We start from the raw sequence: 22,903 nt of genomic DNA, 5'->3' as shown, positions 1-22,903 counted from the left end.
CAAGGCAGGTTTGGGAATGGCCTTTATAGGTTTCCAGTATTGAACAACAAGAAAATGGCTTATATTGATGTTAATAATTATTCTACTTTTCACTCCCATAGTTTCAGTACTGTTGATAATAAAGTAGAGATATGACATCACAGACTAGGTCATACTGCTACTGACATTGTAACCCGAGTAATGCAAAGTTGTAATGTTTATTATGAAAAGAATAAAGCTACTGTTTTCTCAACTGTTTGCTTTTCTTGGCAGCTTACTAAAAGACATAGATTACCTACTCATCTTTCTCTTTCCCATGCATCCAAACCTTTGGAACTTGTTCACACTAACATCTGGGGAACTGCCTCGGTCAAGTCTACATCTGGTGCTAAATATTTCATCTTATTTCTAGATAACTACTCACAGTACACATAATTCTATCCTCTACAAACAAAGGACCAAGCTCTTCCTATTTTTAAGCAGTTTAAACTTTAAGTAAAGAATCAATTTGATGCTAAAATCAAAAGTATACAATCTGATAATGGTAGCGAGTTCAGGTCATTTATGACTTTTCTTCAACAATTTGGCATACTTCATCGTTTTTCTTGCCCTTACAACTCAGCTCAGAATGGAAGAGTTGAGAGGAAGCATAGGCACATTGTTGAATCTGGGATGGCCTTGTTATCTCATGCCTTCTTACCAATGAAATTATGGCAATATGCCTTTTAGACAACAACCTTTCTCATAAACAGAATGCCAAGCAAAGTACTAAAAAATGACTCAGCCTATTTCACTTTTTTTCAAAAAAATTCTTGATTACAAGTCTCTTAGAGTGCTTGGTTGCTTGTGTTACCCATTTATTCGTCCTTACAACAATTATAAGTTGCAGTACCGATCTGTTCAGTGTCTTTTTCTTGGCTATAGCTTCAATAACAAAGGATTTTTGTGTCTTGATTTTCTGACTGGACGAGTTTATGTTACACCTCATGTTATCTTTGATGAAACACAACTTCCACCAACTAAAACTCTTTATCCTTCCCCAACCAATGATACTTCAACATAAATTTTCACTCCAACCATTATAACTTCCTCTACTTCTTCAACTTCTTGTTCTAATAGGAGACACGAATCACTACCATCTTTTTTCACTTTTACGAGTGACAATTCAAATTCTATAAGTAGTCCTACAACTACTCCTGCCTCTAGTACCTTACCTGAGTCAATACATGAGGCTCAAACTCCCTCTCCTCCTCCAGCTCCACGCATGACAACAAGATTGATGCGAGGTATAACCAAGAAAAAGACCATCCTTGATTTATCTGCTATAAAGATCTCAGAACCATACACTCTCAAACAAGCCCTCAAAGATCCAAATTGGACTCAAGCTATAGATATAGAGATTACTGCTCTTCATCGAAACCACACTTGGGATCTTGTTAAACAACCTTCTGATGTCAATATAATAGGTTGTAAATGGGTGTACAAGCTAAAACACAAGCCAGATGGGAGCATAGAAATGTACAAAGCCAAGCTTGTGGCTAAAAGGTATAACCAAACTCATGGTTTTGATTATTTTGAGACCTTTAGTCCAGTTGTTAAGGCTGCAACTATTCGAATCATACTAACTATTACTCTTAGTTTTAGTGGGAAATTCGACAACTTGATGTTCATAATGCTTTCCTAAATGGTGAGTTAGAAGAGCAAGTACATGTGTCTTAACCTCCTAGATATGTGGACACTCAATTCCCAACAAAAATGTGTAGATTGAATAAGGCTTTATATGGTTTGAAACAAGCACCATGAGCTTGGTTTCAAAGACTCAGTTCTGTTCTTCTATAGTGGGGATTCAACAATTCTAGGACTAATAGTTCTATGTTTCTACACTGTGGTGAGTCCATAACTTTGATAGTCATTGTTTATATTGATGATATAATCATTACCGACAGCTCATCAACATAAATTTCTTCACTCATGGCTAAGCTTGACTCTGTTTTTGCTTTAAGAGACTTGGGGCAGCTATCTTATTTCCTAGGTATAGAGTTCTTTTACAATGAAGGCTTTATAAATTTGAGCCAAACCAAATACATTTCAAATCTACTATATAGAACTGAAATGTTTGATACCAAACCAGCAAAAACACCTGGTGTTATTGGGAATAATTTGTTCAAATTTGATGGTGATCCTATGAAAGAGGTTACTCAATATCGAAGTGTAGTAGGGGCACTTTAGTATCTTACAATAACAAGGCATAATATAGCTTTTACTGTTAATAAGGCATGCCAATTCATGCAACAGCCAACATCAGCTCACTGGCTTTCAGTCAAAAAGATCCTTCAGTATCTAAGAGGAACAATGCAAGATGGGTTATTGTTAAGTGCTTCAAGCAACTTGACAATAGAAGGATTCACAGATGTAGACTGGGGTGCTCAACCTGATGATAGGCGAAGTTCAAGTGAGTACTTGGTTTATCTAGGGGGTAACTTAATCTTTTGGTCCTCTACCAAACAAAAAGGAGTGTCTCGTAGTAGTGCAGAATCTGAGTATCGAGGCCTCGCTTTAGGTACTGCTGAAATTGTTTGGATGTAAGCCTTGTTGCAAGAACTATGTATATCTATACTTGAAATCCCGCTACTCTGGTAGAATAATATCAATGCTTATCATATGGCAAAGAACCCTATATTTCATGCTAGAATAAAGCACATAGAAATAGATCTTCACTTCATCCGAGATCAAGTTATAAGAGGAAAGATACAGTTGCATTTTGTTCCTGCTGAAGAGCAACCAGCTAATCTATTGACTAGGCACCTCACAAGTTCAAGGTTTTTATCCCTCAAAACACAGCTTTGTATAGCTCTAAGTCCCTTTCACTTTAGGGGGGATGATAAGCCAAAGCTAGAAGAGTCTGTTACGTGATTTACCCAACTTGTTGTTGTTAGATTTATTGTTAATAATTTGTTACAATTGTCTATTTCTAGAAGCTTATAATAGTTGTTTTACAGTTATACCAATTGTTATTACAGCTAGTTTTCATCTTTCTATAACCAAGTTCTAAGGAACAATATATATATATATATATATATATATATATATATATATATATATATATATATATATATAAAAAAAATTTACTTTCTGGCTTCTTAAATAAAGAGAACAGAGATTTACTTTCTCAAATTCTATATTAGCACATGGAAGAGGCAGTGGAAAGGGATAACGGAGAGAGGAACAGAAAGTCTAAGACGGTTCTTTCTAAGGACAAGGATGACAACCCTTTGAAATTACATTCCAAAAGGGGAAAGGTGATTGACATGCAGTCTGAGAGTAATAGTCCAAGGAGGTTGAAATTCAGGCGAGTGAGAGTGTTGGGAGATAACCAAAATCACAAAGCTGATGGCAGAAGAAGCTTTAAGAGGAGAGGAGCTAATGGATCCGTAATTGACAGTAAACCTGATTCAGAAAATATTGTTTTGAGACATCAAGACGTTCATAGGAAAAAATATGCACAGGGGCTGTGCAATAATGTCATTGAAGAAACAACATGCAAACTTGTTGAGACAAGGAAAAGTAAGGTTAAGGCCATGGTGGGTGCTGTCGAGATGGTAATCTCCCTCCAAGATGGCAAACCCCCTGCAAATATTGTCTCTTGAATAGGAAATTAACTATTAAACTAAAAATCAAGTCAAGTTTATAAAAAATAAAATAAATAAATAAAAAGTCAAAGTGAATGCTTTTTCATTAACAATACAATAGTTTTGTAGAGGATTGGTAGGAAATTTTTTTAAAAAAAAAACTAAAATGCATCATTATTTTACTATCACCTAAGAGTTATAGTCTTATTGATTGAAACAAAATTATGATTTCTAAACTATTTTATCAAAATTGAAAGATGTTTTTTAAAGTGATTTTATATTTTCATGAGGATTTAAATGACATTGTTGAATTTATTAGGGGCTGGTCTTCACATAAAATTTTGGTATGGTATAATGAATTTTTTACCTTTAAAAACAAAATAACTTATACCTATCACTTGGAGGTATTCTTAGCGTTTTCATATTTGATTGTATAGTGAATTCACGAACTTACCCCTAAAAAAAAAACAGGTGTGCAAGGGTATTTGTGTATTTTCCTTTTGGTTTTTTGGGTAATTATCTTTTACCAATTATATAATATTATATAAATTATTAAATTGGAGGCACGTGGGACTCCAGAAATTTTGTGGCAGCGCGTGCAACCAAGTTACGTGGCCAAATGGTGGCTTTCAAGGCAACGATGGATCTTTTTAGTGGTGCCTACCTGACCATGCAGCGTGTATTTCTTCTTCGCTTTTGGTTCACTGTCAACGACTATTGTTTTTCCTTCTCCTTTTCTCTCTCATTTTAGAAAAGCACTCAGTCCATTAAAAAAAATTCATGCAGCCTTTTAATTAGTTTTATCTTTAGATTTGATCCTTGATTTATTGATTAGCTTTTTTTTTATTTGAAATAATTTATATATATAAAAAAGTTGTTTTCAATTTCATCCTCAATGGATTTTTTTATCTTTGAAATTTGGTCTTTACAAATCACAATGCAGCCCTTCTATTAGTTTTTTTTTTCTTTAGATTTCATCTTTGGTATTTTGATTAGTATTTTTTTATTTGAAATAATTTATAAAATTAGATATTTTTTTTTCAATTTCATTCTCCATGGATATTTTCATATGTTTAATATGATTCTCATTCTTTTAATTTCTATTTATTTTATTTAAAAAGGTTTATAGAATTAGTTTGTTTTTTTATTTTATTCTCCTTGGGTTTTCTTTCCTGTTGAAATTTTAAACTTTATTTTTTTTAGTTTGATTTTATTTTTCGATTTTATCATTTAGCATTAAATTTTTCGGGTGTTGACCTTCTTAATTGAGCACATGTCTAGAGCTTAACAATTTGCAAGTTTGCGATATTAATCCGGGGTTCAGAGGTTCTTCCGAGCTTACTTGGTTTTTCTCATTCTTTTTTTTAATATATTTTTTGGTTTCATCATCCGGTATTTTTTTCCATTTTCGATAGGACGTTTCTGACTTTTTGAGAGTAACCCGAGTTGCCTCTATTTTTTTTTGTCTTTGCTAGATCTACCTCTTTTAAAAGGATTTTTTTAAAATTAGATTAAATTAATTTATTTTATTTTTCAACATTAAATCGACCTGGTATTGCCTCGGTTTTTTTGTGTGTTCTTTGTTAGATCTTGGTATTTTAAAATATTTTTTTAATTAAATTAATTTGTTTTACCCTTCAACATTAAATTTGTTTTATATTAATCTTTTTAGTTGAGCCTAAGTGTGGAATTTAACGATTTGCAGCTCTAAGGGATTGATCTGGGTTTAGAAGGTTCAACCAGATTTGATTGGTTTTTTCCCTTTTTTTACTCATTTTTTTCCAGTTTCATCCTTAAATGTTTTCTTAGTTTTTTCGCCACTTTCTATGGGATTTTCCATTTATTTTGAAAAAAACACATGTTACCTAGAGCTTTTGTTTTCAAGCTTTGTCCAATTTAGTTTTTTTATGAAGATTTTTACTTTTAAATTAAATATAAGCAACAAATGTTTTTTTATGCTTTATTGCAATTTCTTTTGAAAACGAGGCCAGTCTCAGCTCCAGGTCTCTTGGGTCACAAATCAACCTGTTGGGTTTAGCATAGTTTTAAATAATGTATTTTGATTTTAATTTTTTTCTCTTTCTCAAATTGAGTCCTTACTCTCTTGATTTTTATTTTTATTTTGAATTCTTTTGTGAAGTTGTGGCCTTAGGAATTTTTAATTTTGTCATTCAATTCAATATTTGATGATATTTGAGGTTTTAACTCTTAATATTTTGATTTTTAATTTTTATTCTTCATTTTTTTATCAAATTTTAATTTGTTTTTAATTTCATCGTTAGATCCATAATTTTGATTTTTCTTTTTAATTTCAATTCACTTGGATGTGCTGGTATTTTTTTTACTTTTTTTTTCGATTACATCTTTTATCATTTTGATTCATAGGAATTAATAATTATTTTTTTTTCAAATCTTTTTCTATAATGTTGAGTTGCTAATTTTTTTAAAATATATTTACAACACTTAAGTATTGTTTTTTCACACTTTAAAAAAATTAATCCAACACACCTCGAAGCGTAAGCAAGCTATTTAGTTCTGTATGTTTGGCAGTGTGGTTACGATTGCTTTTTAAATAACTTTTCGTATCAAAATGCATGTCAATAATATATTTTTTATTTTTAAAAAATTATTTTTAACATCAAAATATCAAAACAATTCAAAATATATAAAATATATTAAATTTTAATAAAAAATAAAATTAATTTTTAAAAAACATGGTGTGGTTAAACTTGTACTTGGGAGTGTGGTTGGCGTGGAAGTGTAAAAATGATTGTGTTGGGTTGTCATTAGATTGCTTCGAGGTGGAGTTGGACGGAAAGTCTAATGAGTATTGATCTTGACGTGCCTTTTATCCATCTTCTTACCTTTCAAACCTTGTACATAGTAGTATGATTGGATTCTATCTGTGAAGTAAACAAAGATATATATACTCGTGTAGTTTTGCTGCACTAGCAGAAGAAAGCTTCATGACATGATTTTTCATTCTTCCATGATTTATTGTTGAAAACTGTTTACTGATGAACTGAGGATGGGTTTTTTTTTCAACATTGCCATATTGTTGAAATATAATCTCAATTTCATCTCTTTTGTTTGCTTAATTTTCTTTCTTCTAATGTAATCTCCCTTTGCTGCTTTGGGGGTATCTAATTACAAAGAGGCTGTTCTTCCAATAACAAGCAGTACCTGTAATTAATAAGTTAATCAAGAAACGTTTTGATGCCCAGAAAAAAAAAAGGAGAAGATGATGAAGAAGAAGAAGATAATGATGATGATTTTAAGCTATTCACTTAACATCGTCATCACCAGGAAGAACATCGGTTGATCATCTGAAAGAAGAAGAAGAAGAAGAAGAAGAAGGAGAAGAAGGTCTTGATGCACAGACACTGTAATTAGATACAGTGTTTGTGCGATTTCAATATGCAGAAAGGATTAGTAAGAGTGCTTTGTTTGGAACAGCCGCAGCTAGGGCTGAGCATTTCCGGTTCGGTCCGGTTTTAAACCAAAATAAACAACCAAACCGAATTTATTTTTTTTTAATTTTTTGAACCGAACCGAACCGAAAACCGGTTCAAACCGATTAATTTCGGTTCGGTTCGGTTCGGTTTTTTCCCCTTCCAAACCGGTTCAAACCCAATGGTCCTCTCTGCTTCTCCTACAACCTTGACCGCAACAACGTTCAACTGCACATAGCGTTGATTGTTCGAGGGAAAGTTCATCCATTTCATTGTAATTAATCAAATGGCAGGGGGTTGTAGAAATCCACGGATATGAAAAATAAAAAAAAAGGAATGGATCTACTATTCCAATTCCAACCCAAAGGAACCAAATCCATAAGGGAGGGGAGGAAAATCAAAGGCAGAGGGTAAAGTGAGAAAGATGCAGAGAAGGGAGGAATGGATCTACTATTCCAATTCCATTTGTGGCACAGACTCAACAAGAAAATTAAAACCCAAAGGAATCAAATCCATAAGGGAGGGGAGGAAAATCAAAGGCTAAAGTGAGAAAGATGCAGAGAAGGGAGAGGGTGGGGGGGGGGGGGGACCGTGAGGGGCAGAGAAGTGAAAGGGTAAAGTGAGAGACAAAGAAGGGAGAGGGTTAGGGGGGGTAACGTGAGATGCAGGGGGATGAAGTGAGAGGGAGAGGGGGGGGAGGCGGCTAGGGTTAGGAAATGTCAGCTAGGGTTAGGAAATGTTTGTATTTATAGTTGTTTTTTTTTTTAAATGTTGGTTGATTGAACCGGTTCGGTTCGGTTCGGTTCAATCGGTTTCAGACTTTAGAAACCGAAACCGAACCGAACCGGAATTTTTTTATGATTTTTTAATCGGTTAATTCGGTTTTTTTTTTCGGTTCGGTTTCTTTGGTTATTTTTTTTCCGGTTTTCTCGGTTTAATCGGTTTATCGGTTTTTTTGCTCACCCCTAGCCGCAGCAGATGTTGTCACCAAGATCCAATCCTTTATCTTCACCTTCATAAATACAAACATCTATCTTTAAGATAACGTTTGGGAACGCGGCTGTGGCTTTGTTTTAAAAAAATTTTAATTTTTTTTTTTATTAAAATTTAATATAGTTTGTATGTTTTGAATCGTTTTGATGTGTTGATATCAAAAATAATTTTTAAAAATAAAAAATTATTATTAACATTTATTTTAACACGAAAAATTATTTAAAAAATACTTCCAACTACATTACTAAACACGCTCGTTAATCTCTGAACACAGCAATGCCCCCATCAAATCAAAGAAAAACAGGTGTAAGAATCCCTCCTGTGGACTGGACAGTGTCGTGCCCACTCCTATTTACTCTGGACCCACATGACTACTGTCCTTTTCTCCCAAATAACCCACCAACCACCTACTAACACATTAACCATTCTAAGCAGCCAGCCTCAAAATTCTCCCCCTCTTTACTCTCTCACGTGGCGCAATATGAGTTGTGTTTATTCAAGTAAATAACAAGCATGTTATTTTATCTTTTCAAATAACATAAAACTATTTTATGGAAAGCCGTCATGTCTCTCTCTCACTCCAATCTGAGTTTGCTTCGCTCTCCACGCCTTCTCTCTCTCTCTCTCTCTCTCTCTCCGTGGAGTGCGTTGTTTCGAACCGAAATACCCTTGTGGAGAAAGCGACTCTCTAGTTGTTTTTGTGCTTGTAAGTGGTCAAAGCTTGTGGCTTTTTTCGTTAAAGTATTTTTTTTTTAATTTCTAGTGTTTCACAACAACCTAATCCTTGCTTCGGTTATTTGTGTAGATTTGTGTTTCTAGGGTTTTGGAGGCTATGAGAATAGGATGCTTCTTTTTCTGAGGTAAGGAATTTTTGGTTTTGATTTGATTTTAATTACGATCCTATCCACTTCTAGCTTCTTTGCTCTTCTTGGTTGATTTTGATGTGGGCTAGGGTTTTCTTACTTCTTCAACTTCGAGTTCTGTTCTTTCATGATGAAGTGAATATGTGAAGTGGGTTTCGTTTAGATTAAAGTGATCGTGTGTATTTTTTTCCGATTAAAATGGCTTGGAGTTTGATAAAGGGTTGTTGTGGATCTAAGCTTTGGAGGGTGACTGACATCGATAGAGAAATGAAGAGAAAACAGTTGTCTTAGTTTGGTATGGGATGCTTGAGATGATGGAACCTAGACAAGTTTTAATAATGGTCAGGATTAGGTGTTAAGCTATACTGTGGCTAGTTTCCTATTAGTGTTGTTAATGTTTAAAGCATGTGTACTCGAACTGAAGCACCAGATTTCTCCTTTGTTATGCAATATGTAGCTGGTATTCATATTCAATACTTACATATAGATTAAACTTGAACCTTTTTTTGATAAGGTTCTGTTTTTCAACTAAAGTTTGTTACAATTGTGTATCTTTTGTGGCCACCATGAAGATTGTGATGCTGTGTGCTTTCAAATTTACATTTTTTTTTCTTTTCCCAATTAACTTCTGGATTAATTATTGCCGAAGATAGTAGAGATTATGAAAGAAATAGCATTTAAGCGATGTAGAGGAAGTTATGTTTATGCTTAAATCTGTGCATTAATAAAATGGAGAAATTTGCGAGATCCCCTGATTCTATTTTATATGCGCATTTGGTTGTGATAAAGATGGTATTTATTTCTGTCTTTGTACAGATGTTGATTATCATCTTACAAAAGTAGTTTGCCTAACTGATCTAGAGTTACATGGAATGTTAATTATCACAGATTTTGTGTATCGTTCCCTATTTCCACAGACATGCATAATGATTGGCCTGACTTGCATGCAGTTGATAATATTATTCATATGATGGCTTCATATTTGGTCACACATTTAATTGTTTGAGGAGTAAGTTGTTTGGTGGGTAGTTTTATTTGTTAAGATCACAGTTCATGAATTTTCTTGACTTAACATCATTGTTGTGGACACTTATTCATGTTCTTGGCTGAGAATCTATAATTTGAATGGTTAGCTTGTAGCTGTATGACTTCAAAGAGAGCCATATTCACTTCCTTGACTATATAAATGATATTTAACATGTTAGTCTTATTATTATATCATACATATAAAGAAGATCAGAATCCTAGTCTGACTTTTTTTGTCCACTTTTCAAATTTGGTTATCAGATGCCATAACTGTTACTGTTAATTATCATCTTCATTTCCTTTCTTTCTTTCCTTCTTACTAGGTGGAGACAATGATTTTAACAAAGCAATATCGTTGTATACACTCCTCGAGTTGTCAATGCACAAAAGGGCACCTAAGTGAAGACGTGATTTTTTTAGTATTTCAACAGCTGAACTGGAACCCTAAGTTCATTGCTACTATGTCCTGTGTGTGCAAATGGTTTGATGATCTTGCCAAGCGAGTGTTATGGAAGGAGTTTTGCCGAACAAGGGCTCCAAAGATGATGCTTGATCTGCAATCTAGTGGAAGTCACAGTGTTGATGGGAATTGGAGGGCACTTGGGAAACTGCTTATTTACTGTTCAGGATGTACAAAGGGTGGCCTGTTCAATAACATTAACATCCCTGGTCATTTTGTTTATAGGACTCGGTTTTCTAGGACTTCAGGGAAGAGCTTTCTTTTGCCACAATGCAGGACAGATGTATTATACGTGTCTGATCCCTGTGAACATCTTGACCAGGGGGATGAAGGGGATGTGGGGTTTTTTCGAGGAATTTTCAAGTCATTTTCCATGTCAAAGGTTCGGAAAATGCTAATTAAAAGGAAGGCCCAGCTTCACCCAACAGAGGTGTGTCCTTACTGTAAGGCGAAGTTGTGGAGTATGCAGCAAGCTGAAATGATACCACAGAGTGCCAGCTGCAGACTGGGTGCCTATGATGACTGCATTGAGTATTATGTGTGCCTCAATGGACACATGCTTGGAATATGCACTCTCCTACCTTTGTCTGATTCAGAAGAGGCCTCTGAGTTGGAATAAATGCAGGTATCCCCCTCAACTGAGGAATATAGTTTTTGTTAGATAAAATTTCGGGGAGATTTTGACTGTGGTCAAAGAGACATCTATTTGTCACGAACAATATGGTAATAATTTGTTAGACAGGATACAGTCTCTTTTTGGTCATGGAGGCTAGGAAGATGTATGTGTTTCCCTTTATGAAATTAGATCTACGAGCAGATCATTTTGTTCAATAACTAACAGTAAGGAATTAAACCACAGCTTTGCTAACAAAGCATGCCTTCATGAATTTTGGTATTCCTACTCATTTGGACCTTATGATAATAGTCATTTTCTTGTACATCATCTGTGGTGGAGAAATTCATTTGCGTTATGGTATGTTGTTAGTAGACTGATCTGTGTTTGGTCTAGGACATGCCGTAGAGCTACCTGTTCATTCTACACTCTGCCTGTTACTGACATGTAAGGTATTTCATGTGCTTTTCCTTACCAGCAAAAATCTATAGCTTACAGAATCTTCTTTGTTTCTCAACAGTTGTGTAGGCCTGGGTTTGTTTCTTGTTGTGGACAGCAAATTTGGATGGAAAGTGATAGGCTTCCTGATAGCTTTATTACCCTGGAGCTGAAACCAATCATCACAATTTAAACTTCGATTCTGCTTCCTGGTCCTGCTTAGGCCAATTGTTTCATAGAGAAGGGTTGGAGTCTATTGCTGACCGTGGTTTAATCATCTGTTACTTATTGTGAGCGTGTGATACTGTAGTGTACATTTTATGTATTGCCCATATTTGTATTTGGATGGCAGATTGGTAACTGCAATAATTCACAGCCCCATGTTGTCAATGATCAGTTGTTTTGCCTGTTAGATTTTCTATGAAAATCTTAATATGATTTAGAAGGTTAATCACCGGTACATGTTTTGCATGAGCGATGTGGTCTTTATCAGCTAGGGCGAGATGACAGTCTATTTTTATTCTTGTTTCTCACTGTGGCGCCAGAAATGCATGATAGGAAGTTGGTTTATCTTCTCAATTTAGGGCTGACTTGCCCCTCTGGTTGATTTTATGGGTTGCCATATGAAAAGTTATTCGCTGTGTCATTTCAATTTTTAATAAACAGACGAAGAAGCAGTGTGTTGTTCATACTGAGAGGGTGTTTGTTTACGCGGTAGCTTTTGCTTTTAAAGTAAACCGTGTAAACCAGGCGTTTGGTAACATGTAAAAAGCAGTTTATTATTTGGTGGGTTCCATAATTTTTTGCATCAGTGTTTTGCACAAGCAGCTGGGAGCTGCTTCTCTTATAGAGTGTGTTTGGTATTGCAGTAGCTGTTGTGGTTGTGGTTTGAAAAAAGTTGTTTTATAAAAAATACTTTTAGTTGAGGTTGGTTTGAAAAAATAGGTGTTTGGTTAAAACTGTGGTTGAAATTGAGGTTGAAGAAAAAGTAGTTTAATGTGTTTGGTTAAGAATGCTTTTGAAATTGAGGTTATAAAATAATTTTAAAAAATATATATTAATATTGATGGTTTTTAATTTAAATATTGTAGATTTAACTATTACTATTATATCATAAAATAAATAATATTTTATATAAAATATTTTTTATTGTTCCATTAATTTTTTTAAGAGTGCAACAACATAGATAAAAATAAAAAATATTTTGTTAAAAATAAAAAATATTTTTTTTATTTTGTTAGATCGGACCCGGTTTAATGTATTTTTAGAATTGAACCGGACCGGTCCGGCCAGAACAGTGGAGCATGCTCCACTGTCCATGGAAGAAACCCATGAACAGTGGAGCATGCTCCACTGTTCATTAAAGGAAACCCATGAACAGTGGAGCTAGCTCCACTGTTCATGAGTTTCCCAGCTCAAGAAGCAGCAAATTGCTGCTTCTTGCAAACTTGTGGCCGTGCCACAATTAACGGTAGGCCCCACCAGTAGAAATCTGTTGTGGGAGCATTACCAAACGGGTGAGTTGCTGTGATTGCTTCAAACGCAGAAGCAACCATGCAACCAAACACCCTCGTAATTCACATGGACATTGTTCATAACAGTGCCCATGCCAGGTGAATTATAATTCACCAGCGAGAAGCATTCACCTGGCACTGTTCACGTGAACAGTGCCAGGTGAATTTTTTTTGCATTATTCATACGAGTAAAATTTATTGGACCGCGTCCGACCTGGTAAAAAAAATTTAATTCTTTTAAAATTGTATTTTACTAAAAAAAAAAAATATTTAATATTATTTAATAACACTACATAAATTAGAAGAACATCGCATGATGACATAGCACTTGTGGAATTTAATCGCAATTTCAATTCTGTTTCTGATGATATTTTACCTGATTTTGTTGCACGCTCAAAAAACCATGAAAACTATAGTTCTTATCAGATGAATTTTATACGTGATGAAATTCTAGATAATTTAATGGAATAATAAAAAGTATTTGATATAAAATATTATTTATTTAATAATGTAATAATGATAGTTAAATCTACAATATTTAAATTAAAAACCATCAAAATATATATATATATATATATATATATATATATATATATATATAACCTCAATTTGAAAAACATTTTTTTAACCAAACACATTAAACTACTTTTTACTCAACCACAGTTTTAACTAAACATATATTTTTCCAAACCAACCTCAACTAAAAGTACTTTTTATAAAATAATTTTTTTCAAATCACAATCAAAACAACAACCGCAATACAAAACACATTCTGAAAACAGAAGACCCCAGCTTGGCTTATGAAGAAATTTGTCTTTTTCCCCGTGTCCTAGTCTTGAGATTTATTTTCCTTGTTCTGGACAAAACTGGAATGCAAGGCCCTTTAATTGATTAGATATGATTGATGTACCCGATTTCTTTAATTAGGATGATGGTTGTGCAATAAAGTTGCGCTTAGAAAGTTGGTCCTGAGTTTTCTTGCTGAGCATAAGATTAGCATAATTTGGATAAAGCAGGGAGGAATGAAAATGGTCTGTAGGAAGAGGCCAGCAGTTTGACTGTGATATCATGACTGTAAGCCTGTGACAGGAAAATTCGCCTACAAGAGCTCTCTCTTTCAGCCTCGGAATCGGAGGAAGAAAGAATACAATGGTATGCAACGGAGCCCTCAAGTTGAAGATATGCTCTCCTGTGAATAATAGGACAAGCTAGCCTTAAAAATCACTTGTTCATGAAATGAAGCAACAGAGGCCCTTGTTTACGAAGTGCATTTTTCGATCCTAGATGAGCAACCATATCAAGAAAGCATTAAATTGATTGATTTTAACACACAACGCAAAACAAGTATTAAAATAAGCTAATAAGCTGCACGTTAGTCCAATAATCATCAACAAATCCAAAACAATTCGAGTTGAGTGGTGCAGGAATCTGTTACAAAATTCTATGCGAACCAAGCTTATATTATTATAATTCAACAATTTCTGAGGTTTACAAGCTATACAACTTTACTTGTAGGAAACTGTCATGACTGAAAAAAAAGAGTCTTGTCAGAATAAAGCTTATATAAATCAGTAACTACTGGACTTGTTGACATAATCTGATTACTGAAAGCAGTTGCAAGCACTACGGGTTGCTCGCTATCAGTTAGCAATTTCTTATTTTATTTTTTCGTTGTGGCCAGAATGAGCTAGCTCGCTCTTGACGCTTATGGTTAAGAATGGTATGAAACCAATAGAGGATGCAATGCATGCGGTAATTGGTGCATGTTCAGAGGAGGGGAATTGGAACTTGGCTTTGAATGTCTTCCAAAATATGCTGAAGCAGCCAAATCTTATTGCCTGTAATGCGTTGATTAACTTACTCGGGAAAGCAGGGGAGATCAAACTAGCATTTAAGGTCTTAAAAATTCTTGAGTCTTGGGGCCATACACCTGACGAATACATTGCTTGGTGGCCTGTACAGAGCAAATCAACATGTTGATGCTCTTCAGCTCTTTGAGAGAATATAAGGAAAACAAAGATCTCAATTGAATGAACATTTATACAACACTGCTCCGGTGTCATGCCAGAAACTAGGATTATGGGATAGAGCTCTTCAGCTTTGATGGCAGGTGGAAGCTTCTGGACTTCAAGTTGGTGCTTGTGAAGTTGCTCAAAAGCCAAAAAGTTGCATTGGAAGTATATGAGCACATGGTTCACCAGAAATGCACTCTAGACACATTTACTAATCTGTCATTGATTGCATTTGGGCATCTCTTTGGGATGAAGTGGAGGGAGTTCTAGATGTAGGTTTATTTCTGAACTTTCTATCCTTTCGTGCTCGAGAATAATCTCATACAAAGATTGATCTAGTCTATCTTCAAGCCTTCACTCTTCATGAACTCTTCCTTGCTTCTACCAGAGTAGCTGTGATAATTGACTGACCAGAAGGGTAAAGAATTAATGTGAATTCAGGTCCTTGTCTGTAACTCGGTAGTCCTATAAAGTTCAGAATCAAATGCCAAAGTGCAAAGTTTGGTCCTTCAAAACCTTACAGGTGGACCCTTCTCTTTGGAAGAGCATTGCAGATGGTTCAGAATAACTGATAAATTTCAGTTCATCTCATCTGCAGCAAGTTCCACCAGATGTCTCCCTCTACAACGCTGTAGTTCATGGAATGTGTTTAAGATGCAAGATTGAATCAGCGAAGAAGCTGTAGAGGAAATTGGTCTCAAACATGAGATGGCAAGACACGGGCCTTGATCCTACAGGAGTTGCGAAAGAATTCGCCTATAAAAGGAGCAGGTTCTGTACCCACCGTAGATTTTCATATCCTCAGTACTGTAACTAGAAATCGAGGAAGAGAACACAAATGAAAGAGTTTACTGACAAATGCTGTTCTGACCTGTTCAGAACCCACGTTACGTAGTTGTAGCATGATATGGCAAAGTAAATGAGCTGAGCCGTGTGTGGTCTTCTGGCATCTCTCTCCTCTTGCTCGATTCTATAAATGGAGGGCATTGTGAGTCAGAGGGCTGGCAAATTAACTCCATATTCCCCTGGTTGCTCATGTCCAAAAGGAATTTGTCTTGGCTGTTGTTTTTTACCGGTTCATGTCCTTCTTGATTGAAGATTTGTATCATAGACAGGGTTAATCATCTGGGTAATCATTGTAATTTCCACCCATCTCTTAATCATCTGCTGCTAATGAACACGATATCGTTATGTTTTCTAAAACCATGAATTTCTGATACAACGTGACGAATTCGAATGCAGAGACATACCAGCAGCAACACAGCCAAATACATTAGGAATGGCTTTGTAAGAGCGACTTTTCCTTTGTTTTGTCCACTCCAAAATACCTCGCAAAGAATTCATTTAAATAAAAATACTGTCAATTCGTTTCACTTTTAAGAGCATGTATAACAACAGTTCTGGTCTGTCAAATTAGTATCATGTCGCTCTCGTGCACTAATGACTACAAGAACACAAGATCACCCCAACTTCACCAACCACAAAGGAATATAAAATATGTTGTTAGGAAGTCAAGGCACCTTACAAAAACTCCTCGAGACCTGTAATTTTACACAAGATGGGAAATACTCATTTAGCATGAGTTATGAACCCTCTACCCAAAATGTATAGCACCTGTATAGTGTAGTGCGGGTAAAAACATTTAGACAGTCTGTGAAAAAGCTCGACTTTCTGCAGCAGCCTTATCTTCACTAGTTTCCAGACGCTTGAAAACTAGCTTTTGTTGGGGGAGGTGGCCATTAGCAAATGCTGTAACCTGCGTATCTATTGCGACAGAATCCTCATCCTTCAATTCCCCTCTCAAGATACCCTTGGCAAGTTCGTTTTCAACATGCTGCTGAATCACCCTTTTGACTGGCCTAGCACCATAGTTGGGATCATACCCAAGAGTCCCTAGAAACTCTACAGCTGCATCGGTGACCAATAATTTAATCTTTCGGTCTGCAAGCCTTTGCTGGACACGTCCGAGCTGAAATGCACAAGCAAACATGGCATAAGCAGTCAGGAAAACGCATGAAAACAGGACCAAAATGCAATATGCTACGTGCAGTGTAAAAAGCATAGTGAAGTTAGCATTGGAATTCAAATCAAATCACTCCATGATTATCCAATAAGAGGTCATTTCCCATGAGTCTCCATGAAGAGTTGTAAAAGATCCAGCACATCTTCGCACACATACATGTAAGCACACATACATCTACCAGGCTGCAAGATGATTGCAGTTAACAGCTAGGATTCAAAACACAATTATTAATTTGGGCAGTAGGATCTAGAATGAACCAAACAAGCTCTAACCATGTTTCTGTAATTATAGTTTATAACAAGTTGCAAAGACATTCACTGAAGAAAAATCATTATCAACCCAAACAAACAATACCAACATACCTGTAACCTGACAATACTGTTTATCTGATCACGATCCAGAGGCTGGAAAACTATGTACTCATCAACCCTATTCATGAACTCAGGCCGAAAGACTGATCTAGCAGCATCCATTACCCTCCTCTTAATTGTTTCATTAGCTACCTCCTTTGGCAAGTTATCATCTGTGTCGAGTATATATTGTGAACCCACGTTTGAAGTCATAATGATGACAGTGTTCGTGAAACTGACAGTGCGACCTTGTGAATCAGTCACCCTACCATCATCCAAAACCTGAAGGAAGATATTAAACACGTCAGAGTGAGCCTTTTCTATCTCATCAAAGAGAATAACTGCATACGGCCTCCTGCGAACTGTCTCTGTTAACTGCCCCCCTTCTTCATACCCTACATAACCAGGTGGGGCTCCTACTAATCGTGAGACTGAATGCTTTTCCATGTATTCACTCATATCAATTCGTACAAGGGCTTCTTCAGTGTTGAACATATAGGAAGCTAGGGCTTTAGCTAGTTCTGTTTTTCCAACACCAGTGGGGCCCATGAACATGAAACTAGCAATTGGACGGTGAGGATCTGAGAGACCAGCACGAGATCGCTGAATGGCCTCAGCTACTGCTTTCACCGCAGGGTCCTGGCCCACCACACGTTTATGCAGTTCATCTTCCAAATGTAATAGCTTCTCCCTCTCAGATTGTTTAAGCTTGGAAATAGGAATACCAGTCCACTTGCTAACAATTTCAGCAATGTCATCACCTGTTACTTCTTCTCTCAGCATGGACTTTCCTGACTTTATATACTCATCCAACTCCTTTTCAGCACTTTCAAGTTGGCGTTGCAGAGAGCTCAGGCTCCTATACTTCAATTCAGCAGCACGATTTAGATCATACTCTCGCTCAGCCTGCTGAATCTCAAGATTTACCCTGTCAATCTGTATAAAGCAAAGGAATAAATTTTAGCTTTGAGATTGTTACATCAATATGCATTTTATTATTTATTTTTAAATGATTTTTGGCAAATTTGTTTTGATAATAGTTAAATTACATTGGAGGTCACACTTATAATTAAGTTTGTCTTTTTTAAACTAGTAAGTGTGGCAGTGTGCAACAGAACTGTCCTCAGAGTTATCTAATATATGCTGAAGGGAAAGTTTAACTTCTGACAAATATTCATGGTGAAAATATACCTCTTCTTTAATTGATTGAATGCATGTCATGACAGACTTCTCGTGCTCCCATTGCTCTGTCAGCTCAGCTTGTTTCTTTTTTAGCAGAGATAACTCAGTATCAAGGCGGCTCAACCTATCTTTTGAAGCTTTATCTGTGTCATTCATAAGAGATAACCTCTCCATCTCCAGCTTTAATACTGAACGGTTGATTTCATCTAGGGCAGTAGGCTTTGAAGTAATTTCCATTTTCAGTTTTGCAGCTGCTTCATCAACTAGATCAATAGCTGCAATTTGAAAAACATGAGCATTTTGTGGAACTTGTAGTTCTTAAAAAAAATATTGTACAGACACTTAGACATTGTAGGAGCATGTGCATCTAGAAAAGAGTGTGTGTGTGTGTGTGTATTCATGCAAACCTTGCAAGTTTATGCTTTCCCAAAAGAGAACAAAATATAGGACTTAATACAAATTTTATGCACAATTGATATCTCTTCTAAATAAATTTAGCATATGATCATGAGGTTTAATATTAGCCATTGGCTGCAAGCACAATTTTGGAAGAATGACAAAAAGGTACAGAATTGTCACATTCAATCATCCAATACAAAATAAAAAATCTTCCAGCCTTTTAGGCTGTTATATATCTATGTGCATCAGTTTTACCTTTGTCAGGTAAAAATCTTCCACTGATGTAACGGTCAGACAGAACCGCAGCCTCCACAAGTGCACTATCAGAAATACGGACTCCATGATGCAGCTCATATCTTTCACGCAGTCCCCGGAGTATAGATATTGTATCCTCTACTGTAGGTTGATCAACAAAAACTTGCTGGAAACGACGCTCCAAAGCAGGATCTTTCTCAATATACTTACGATGCTCGTCCAGTGTTGTTGCACCAATACATCGCAACTCTCCCCTGCCAAGCATGGGTTTCAAGAGATTCCCCGCATCCATCGCCCCATTTGTGGCTCCTGAGACAAGTATTACCATGTCATTATTGCTATCCAATGTACTATCAACAGTTCATTAACAAACCTCATTTCACATATTAGAACAGCCCCTAGGTCTAGGCCACATTCAAATTCTTTATTATATTAAGAATCACCTCCTTCCAATCTAACTTCATCCAAATTACAGGTATGTTTCACTAAGTAATGGCATTCTCAAATAATTACATTATTCTAATTAAAGAAAATTCAATTCATAAAAACATAAGAGCTCAAAGGAAAAGGATATAAAGTAAAAATATCTGATATGCAGCTTACCAGCACCAACCACTGTGTGAATCTCATCAATGAAAAGGATTATCTGACCATCTGAATCCGTGACTTCCTTAAGTACAGCCTTCAATCTATCCTCAAATTCTCCTCGATATTTCGCCCCAGCAATGAGGGAACCCATGTCAAGGGATATTAGCTGTAAAGCAACAGCTAACAAAATCATTACCAGGTTATGGACAAGGCAGCCCTTCCTCTGATAACATGGGAGAGGAGAAAGGAATAGTTCCAGTGAGTAGAACTTAAGATGCACATAAAGAATGCACCTTCCGGTTCATCAAAGCTTGAGGTACATCCCCTTCCACAATTCTCTGGGCAAGCCTGTCCAAAAGTACAGTCAGAGTCATCTACACAGTACAGAAGTAGACCACCAAGACGTCATGGAAACCTAATGTAGGCAGTCAAACTAGACAAAAATTATTTAACCAACCCCCTTGCAAACTCCCCACGGCATCCAGAAGCTCAAACCAGGTCCATAAAACAAACAATCCAGTAGGAGAGTGCTGATCCCTGCACTTGGGACTTGGCACATACTTGAGTACTGTTTTCATTATCTTAATATGTTCTATGATACAAGTAAAATATTGACATAACAATGAGTAAGTTTGTTTAAGCTGCAAGTCAAAAAAAAGTTCAGGAATAACAACTTATAAAGCCAATTGCTGGTTTGAAGTAAGCCAGAAAGTGGTCAGATCAAGAACCCAATGTATCAGAAATACCCAGCATCATGGTTGATCCTACCCAATGATATTGTTTCTATGAAGAAGCAAACACTTAACTGCTTACCCTTCGGAAATTGCAGTTTTCCCCACACCTGGTTCACCAATAAGCACAGGATTGTTTTTCGTTCTCCTGGATAGAATCTGGATGCATCTACGGATTTCCTCATCCCTTCCAATAACTGGGTCAAGCTTTCCTGCTTTTGCCATGGCTGTCAAATCTTTTCCATACTTCTCCAGTGCTTCATACTTCCCTTCGGGATCTGTAACAAACTAACAGCATTTCTGATATGCTTCATGCAGAATTTTAAACATTGAGAGAAACAAAAAGGTGAAACTATAAATCATTCATCAACTAATATGCAGTTAAATACATATATGCATGAAAAACTACATTTTATAAGTAACCATCTATCATATTAAAAATTGGAGATGTTTCCTTGTCCCAGGAACACTAGTTCAACCCAGATGACTAACTATCCCCCCCCCCCCACCCCTCAGCCCCAGCATATTGTTGCATTAAAAGAACCTGGACCATTTCACAGTTCAATCCCCCTTCCCCCAACACTTATACACACATGCACACGCGCACGCACACAAAAAGCTCACAGGGAAAGTATTCAACCTTGGTCTATAACTGATTGGCGCCCCCTAATGGATTCTATTGCAGATTTCAGAGTTTGTAAAGATATTTGGAAATCCTTAAATAATTGCTTCCCAAACCGTTGATCCTGAGCAAATCCAAGAACCAAATGCTCAACAGAAACAAATGAATCTCCATACTCTTTCTTGTATTCCCTGGCTCGCTGGATCAGGGTCTCCAAGTCACGCCCCAACATTGAACTAGTAGATTCGCTATGAACCTAGCATAAATAGACATAGAGACTCATAAAATGATAATGTGGCCATTGTAAGAGCTTCTGACACAAAATCCCAAACTTGTCAAATTATAAGTTCACCGAATTGACTGACCTAGTATATGATGGAATATCCAAATGATATGTAAGTCTGTATATACCAAAAATTGACTGTTATTCTGCTAGCTAGATTTTGTTTTTTCATTATCGTGCTATCTATATAGCAGAAGCTGCTTCACAATTTCATGCTTTAGATTCAAATGAGGGTCCATTAACATATTGTGAGGTGTTTCAGCCCATTGTTTCCAGTACCCAAAACTGTGTTCATGACTTGAACACTAAGCTACTAAACAAGTGCTGGTCAGGTTTCCAAAGACATCCAATCAACGCCTTACATTGTATTGAAAGATTGGCCGCCTAAAAGAACACATTGCTTAGGAAGTTTTTGATAGTCAGGTGTCAAATTATTAAGCAACAAAATGGCATTCCGGCTTCCATCTTGGAGAATGATGCCAAAATCCTAGCTTAAACTTGAACATATAGGAATTACCTTGGGTTGGCGTTGTATAGACTTGTCGGTGGCTTCAAGAAGACGAGTATTATCAACCCCAACTTTGGAAAAGATGCGGCGAGCAAGGCCATTCTTTTGCTCCAAGAGGGCTTTCATCAAATGCTCCGTCTCCACTATCTGATGCTTGTTCTCTTTCGCCACATCTAGAGAAGATACAATTCCTTGCCATGCCATGTCTGTAAATTCTTGCTGCGTAACCTGTCAAATCTCCCAAACTCGTCACTCAAGAAGCTCTAGTTCAACATAATTTCAATATATAAATAATTGGCCATCATTGCTACTTTAGGTATTAACTTATCACATACCCTTCCATTAGAAGAAGCAGCACATCTAACGACAAAGGAAGAGGGTTTAGCCCTTGTCGAAAAGGCACCATTTCTCTTGTTCAACTCCAGCGACTTCACAGAATTCCGCTTTACGGGGAAGCTTATAAGAGACTTTCGGGGTAACAAACCATTACTGATAGAATCTGAATAGAAAGGACACAAACTAAACGAAGCCGCCGTAGCGGTCGTGGTTGCCATACGGCGGGGCAGAGTTACGAAAGAAAATAAAACAAAGTGAGGAGATAGAAGCAGTTAAAGTGAAAGGAAAGAACTTTCTTATATATATATTTTTGTAAAAAAAAAAAACAAGAAGAAGAAGAAGAAGAAGAAACTGTTGGGTGGTACAGTAAGTAGTACTGTACTATCATCAACTATGTGTTGGTTTCTTTTAAAGACAGAAGAAGAAGAAGACGAGAAGATAGGGAAGGGGTGTTTTAGGCCCTCTTGATTTGTCGAAAAATAATTTTGTTCTGGAGAGTGGTATCTTAAAAAAAAATGAATTTTTAAAAAGTAGATTATTGTTAGAAAAATATTTATCATATTTAGCTATATTATAAAAAATAAATTAAAAAAATATTTATTAATATTTTATTCTTATTTTATTTAATATATATATATATATATTTA

General features: G+C 36.0%; 2 protein-coding genes across 6 annotated transcripts; one reads left to right on the top strand and one right to left on the bottom strand.

Annotated features, from left to right (window-relative positions):
• The first annotated feature begins 8,593 nt into the window (after positions 1-8,593).
• Positions 8,594-11,843, top strand: LOC7472616 (EID1-like F-box protein 2). Of its 5 annotated transcripts, none has more exons than XR_002981524.2 (5): positions 8,594-8,759; positions 8,859-8,913; positions 10,266-11,027; positions 11,424-11,467; positions 11,536-11,843. XR_002981524.2 is itself a non-coding variant. In XM_024599978.2 (5 exons), exon 3 carries the CDS (start codon positions 10,275-10,277, stop codon positions 11,019-11,021), a length of 747 nt encoding a protein of 248 aa, XP_024455746.1. In that variant the 5' UTR covers positions 8,594-8,759; positions 8,859-8,913; positions 10,266-10,274; the 3' UTR covers positions 11,022-11,027; positions 11,424-11,462; positions 11,536-11,843. The 5 variants fall into 5 exon arrangements, 2 of the variants coding, with proteins under 2 accessions (XP_024455746.1, XP_006384316.1); XR_002981523.2 differs by having other exon boundaries at positions 11,412-11,462; XR_002981525.2 differs by having other exon boundaries at positions 11,412-11,467.
• Positions 11,844-16,322: 4,479 nt separating this feature from the next.
• Positions 16,323-22,669, bottom strand: LOC7472615 (chaperone protein ClpB3, chloroplastic). The gene is made up of 10 exons (XM_002305340.4): positions 22,256-22,669; positions 21,930-22,148; positions 21,148-21,385; positions 20,590-20,785; positions 20,070-20,124; positions 19,792-19,942; positions 19,189-19,497; positions 18,544-18,809; positions 17,365-18,288; positions 16,323-16,948 (listed from the first exon to the last, which is right to left on the bottom strand). The coding sequence occupies exons 1-10, from the start codon at positions 22,472-22,474 to the stop codon at positions 16,622-16,624; spliced, it is 2,904 nt and encodes a 967-aa protein (XP_002305376.1). The 5' UTR covers positions 22,475-22,669; the 3' UTR covers positions 16,323-16,621.
• Between the last annotated feature and the right edge of the window lie 234 nt (positions 22,670-22,903).

This window comes from Populus trichocarpa, chromosome 4, assembly GCF_000002775.5.
Source record: "Populus trichocarpa isolate Nisqually-1 chromosome 4, P.trichocarpa_v4.1, whole genome shotgun sequence".
Classification (NCBI taxonomy): domain Eukaryota; kingdom Viridiplantae; phylum Streptophyta; class Magnoliopsida; order Malpighiales; family Salicaceae; genus Populus; species Populus trichocarpa.
This window is presented reverse-complemented; position numbering and strand designations above follow the sequence as displayed.

Bases quoted from the DNA above. Each gene is read 5' to 3' on its own strand.
- LOC7472616 (XM_006384254.3), top strand. From the start codon at position 10,275: ATGATTTTAACAAAGCAATATCGTTGTATACACTCCTCGAGTTGTCAA.
- LOC7472615 (XM_002305340.4), bottom strand. From the start codon at position 22,474: ATGGCAACCACGACCGCTACGGCGGCTTCGTTTAGTTTGTGTCCTTTC. The intron at 21,386-21,929 runs GTAATTCCTATA...TATTTATGCTAG, and splicing joins CTATACAACGCCAACCCAAG to GTTCATAGCGAATCTACTAG. The intron at 18,810-19,188 runs GTAAAACTGATG...TTCAAATTGCAG, and splicing joins AAGATTTTTACCTGACAAAG to CTATTGATCTAGTTGATGAA.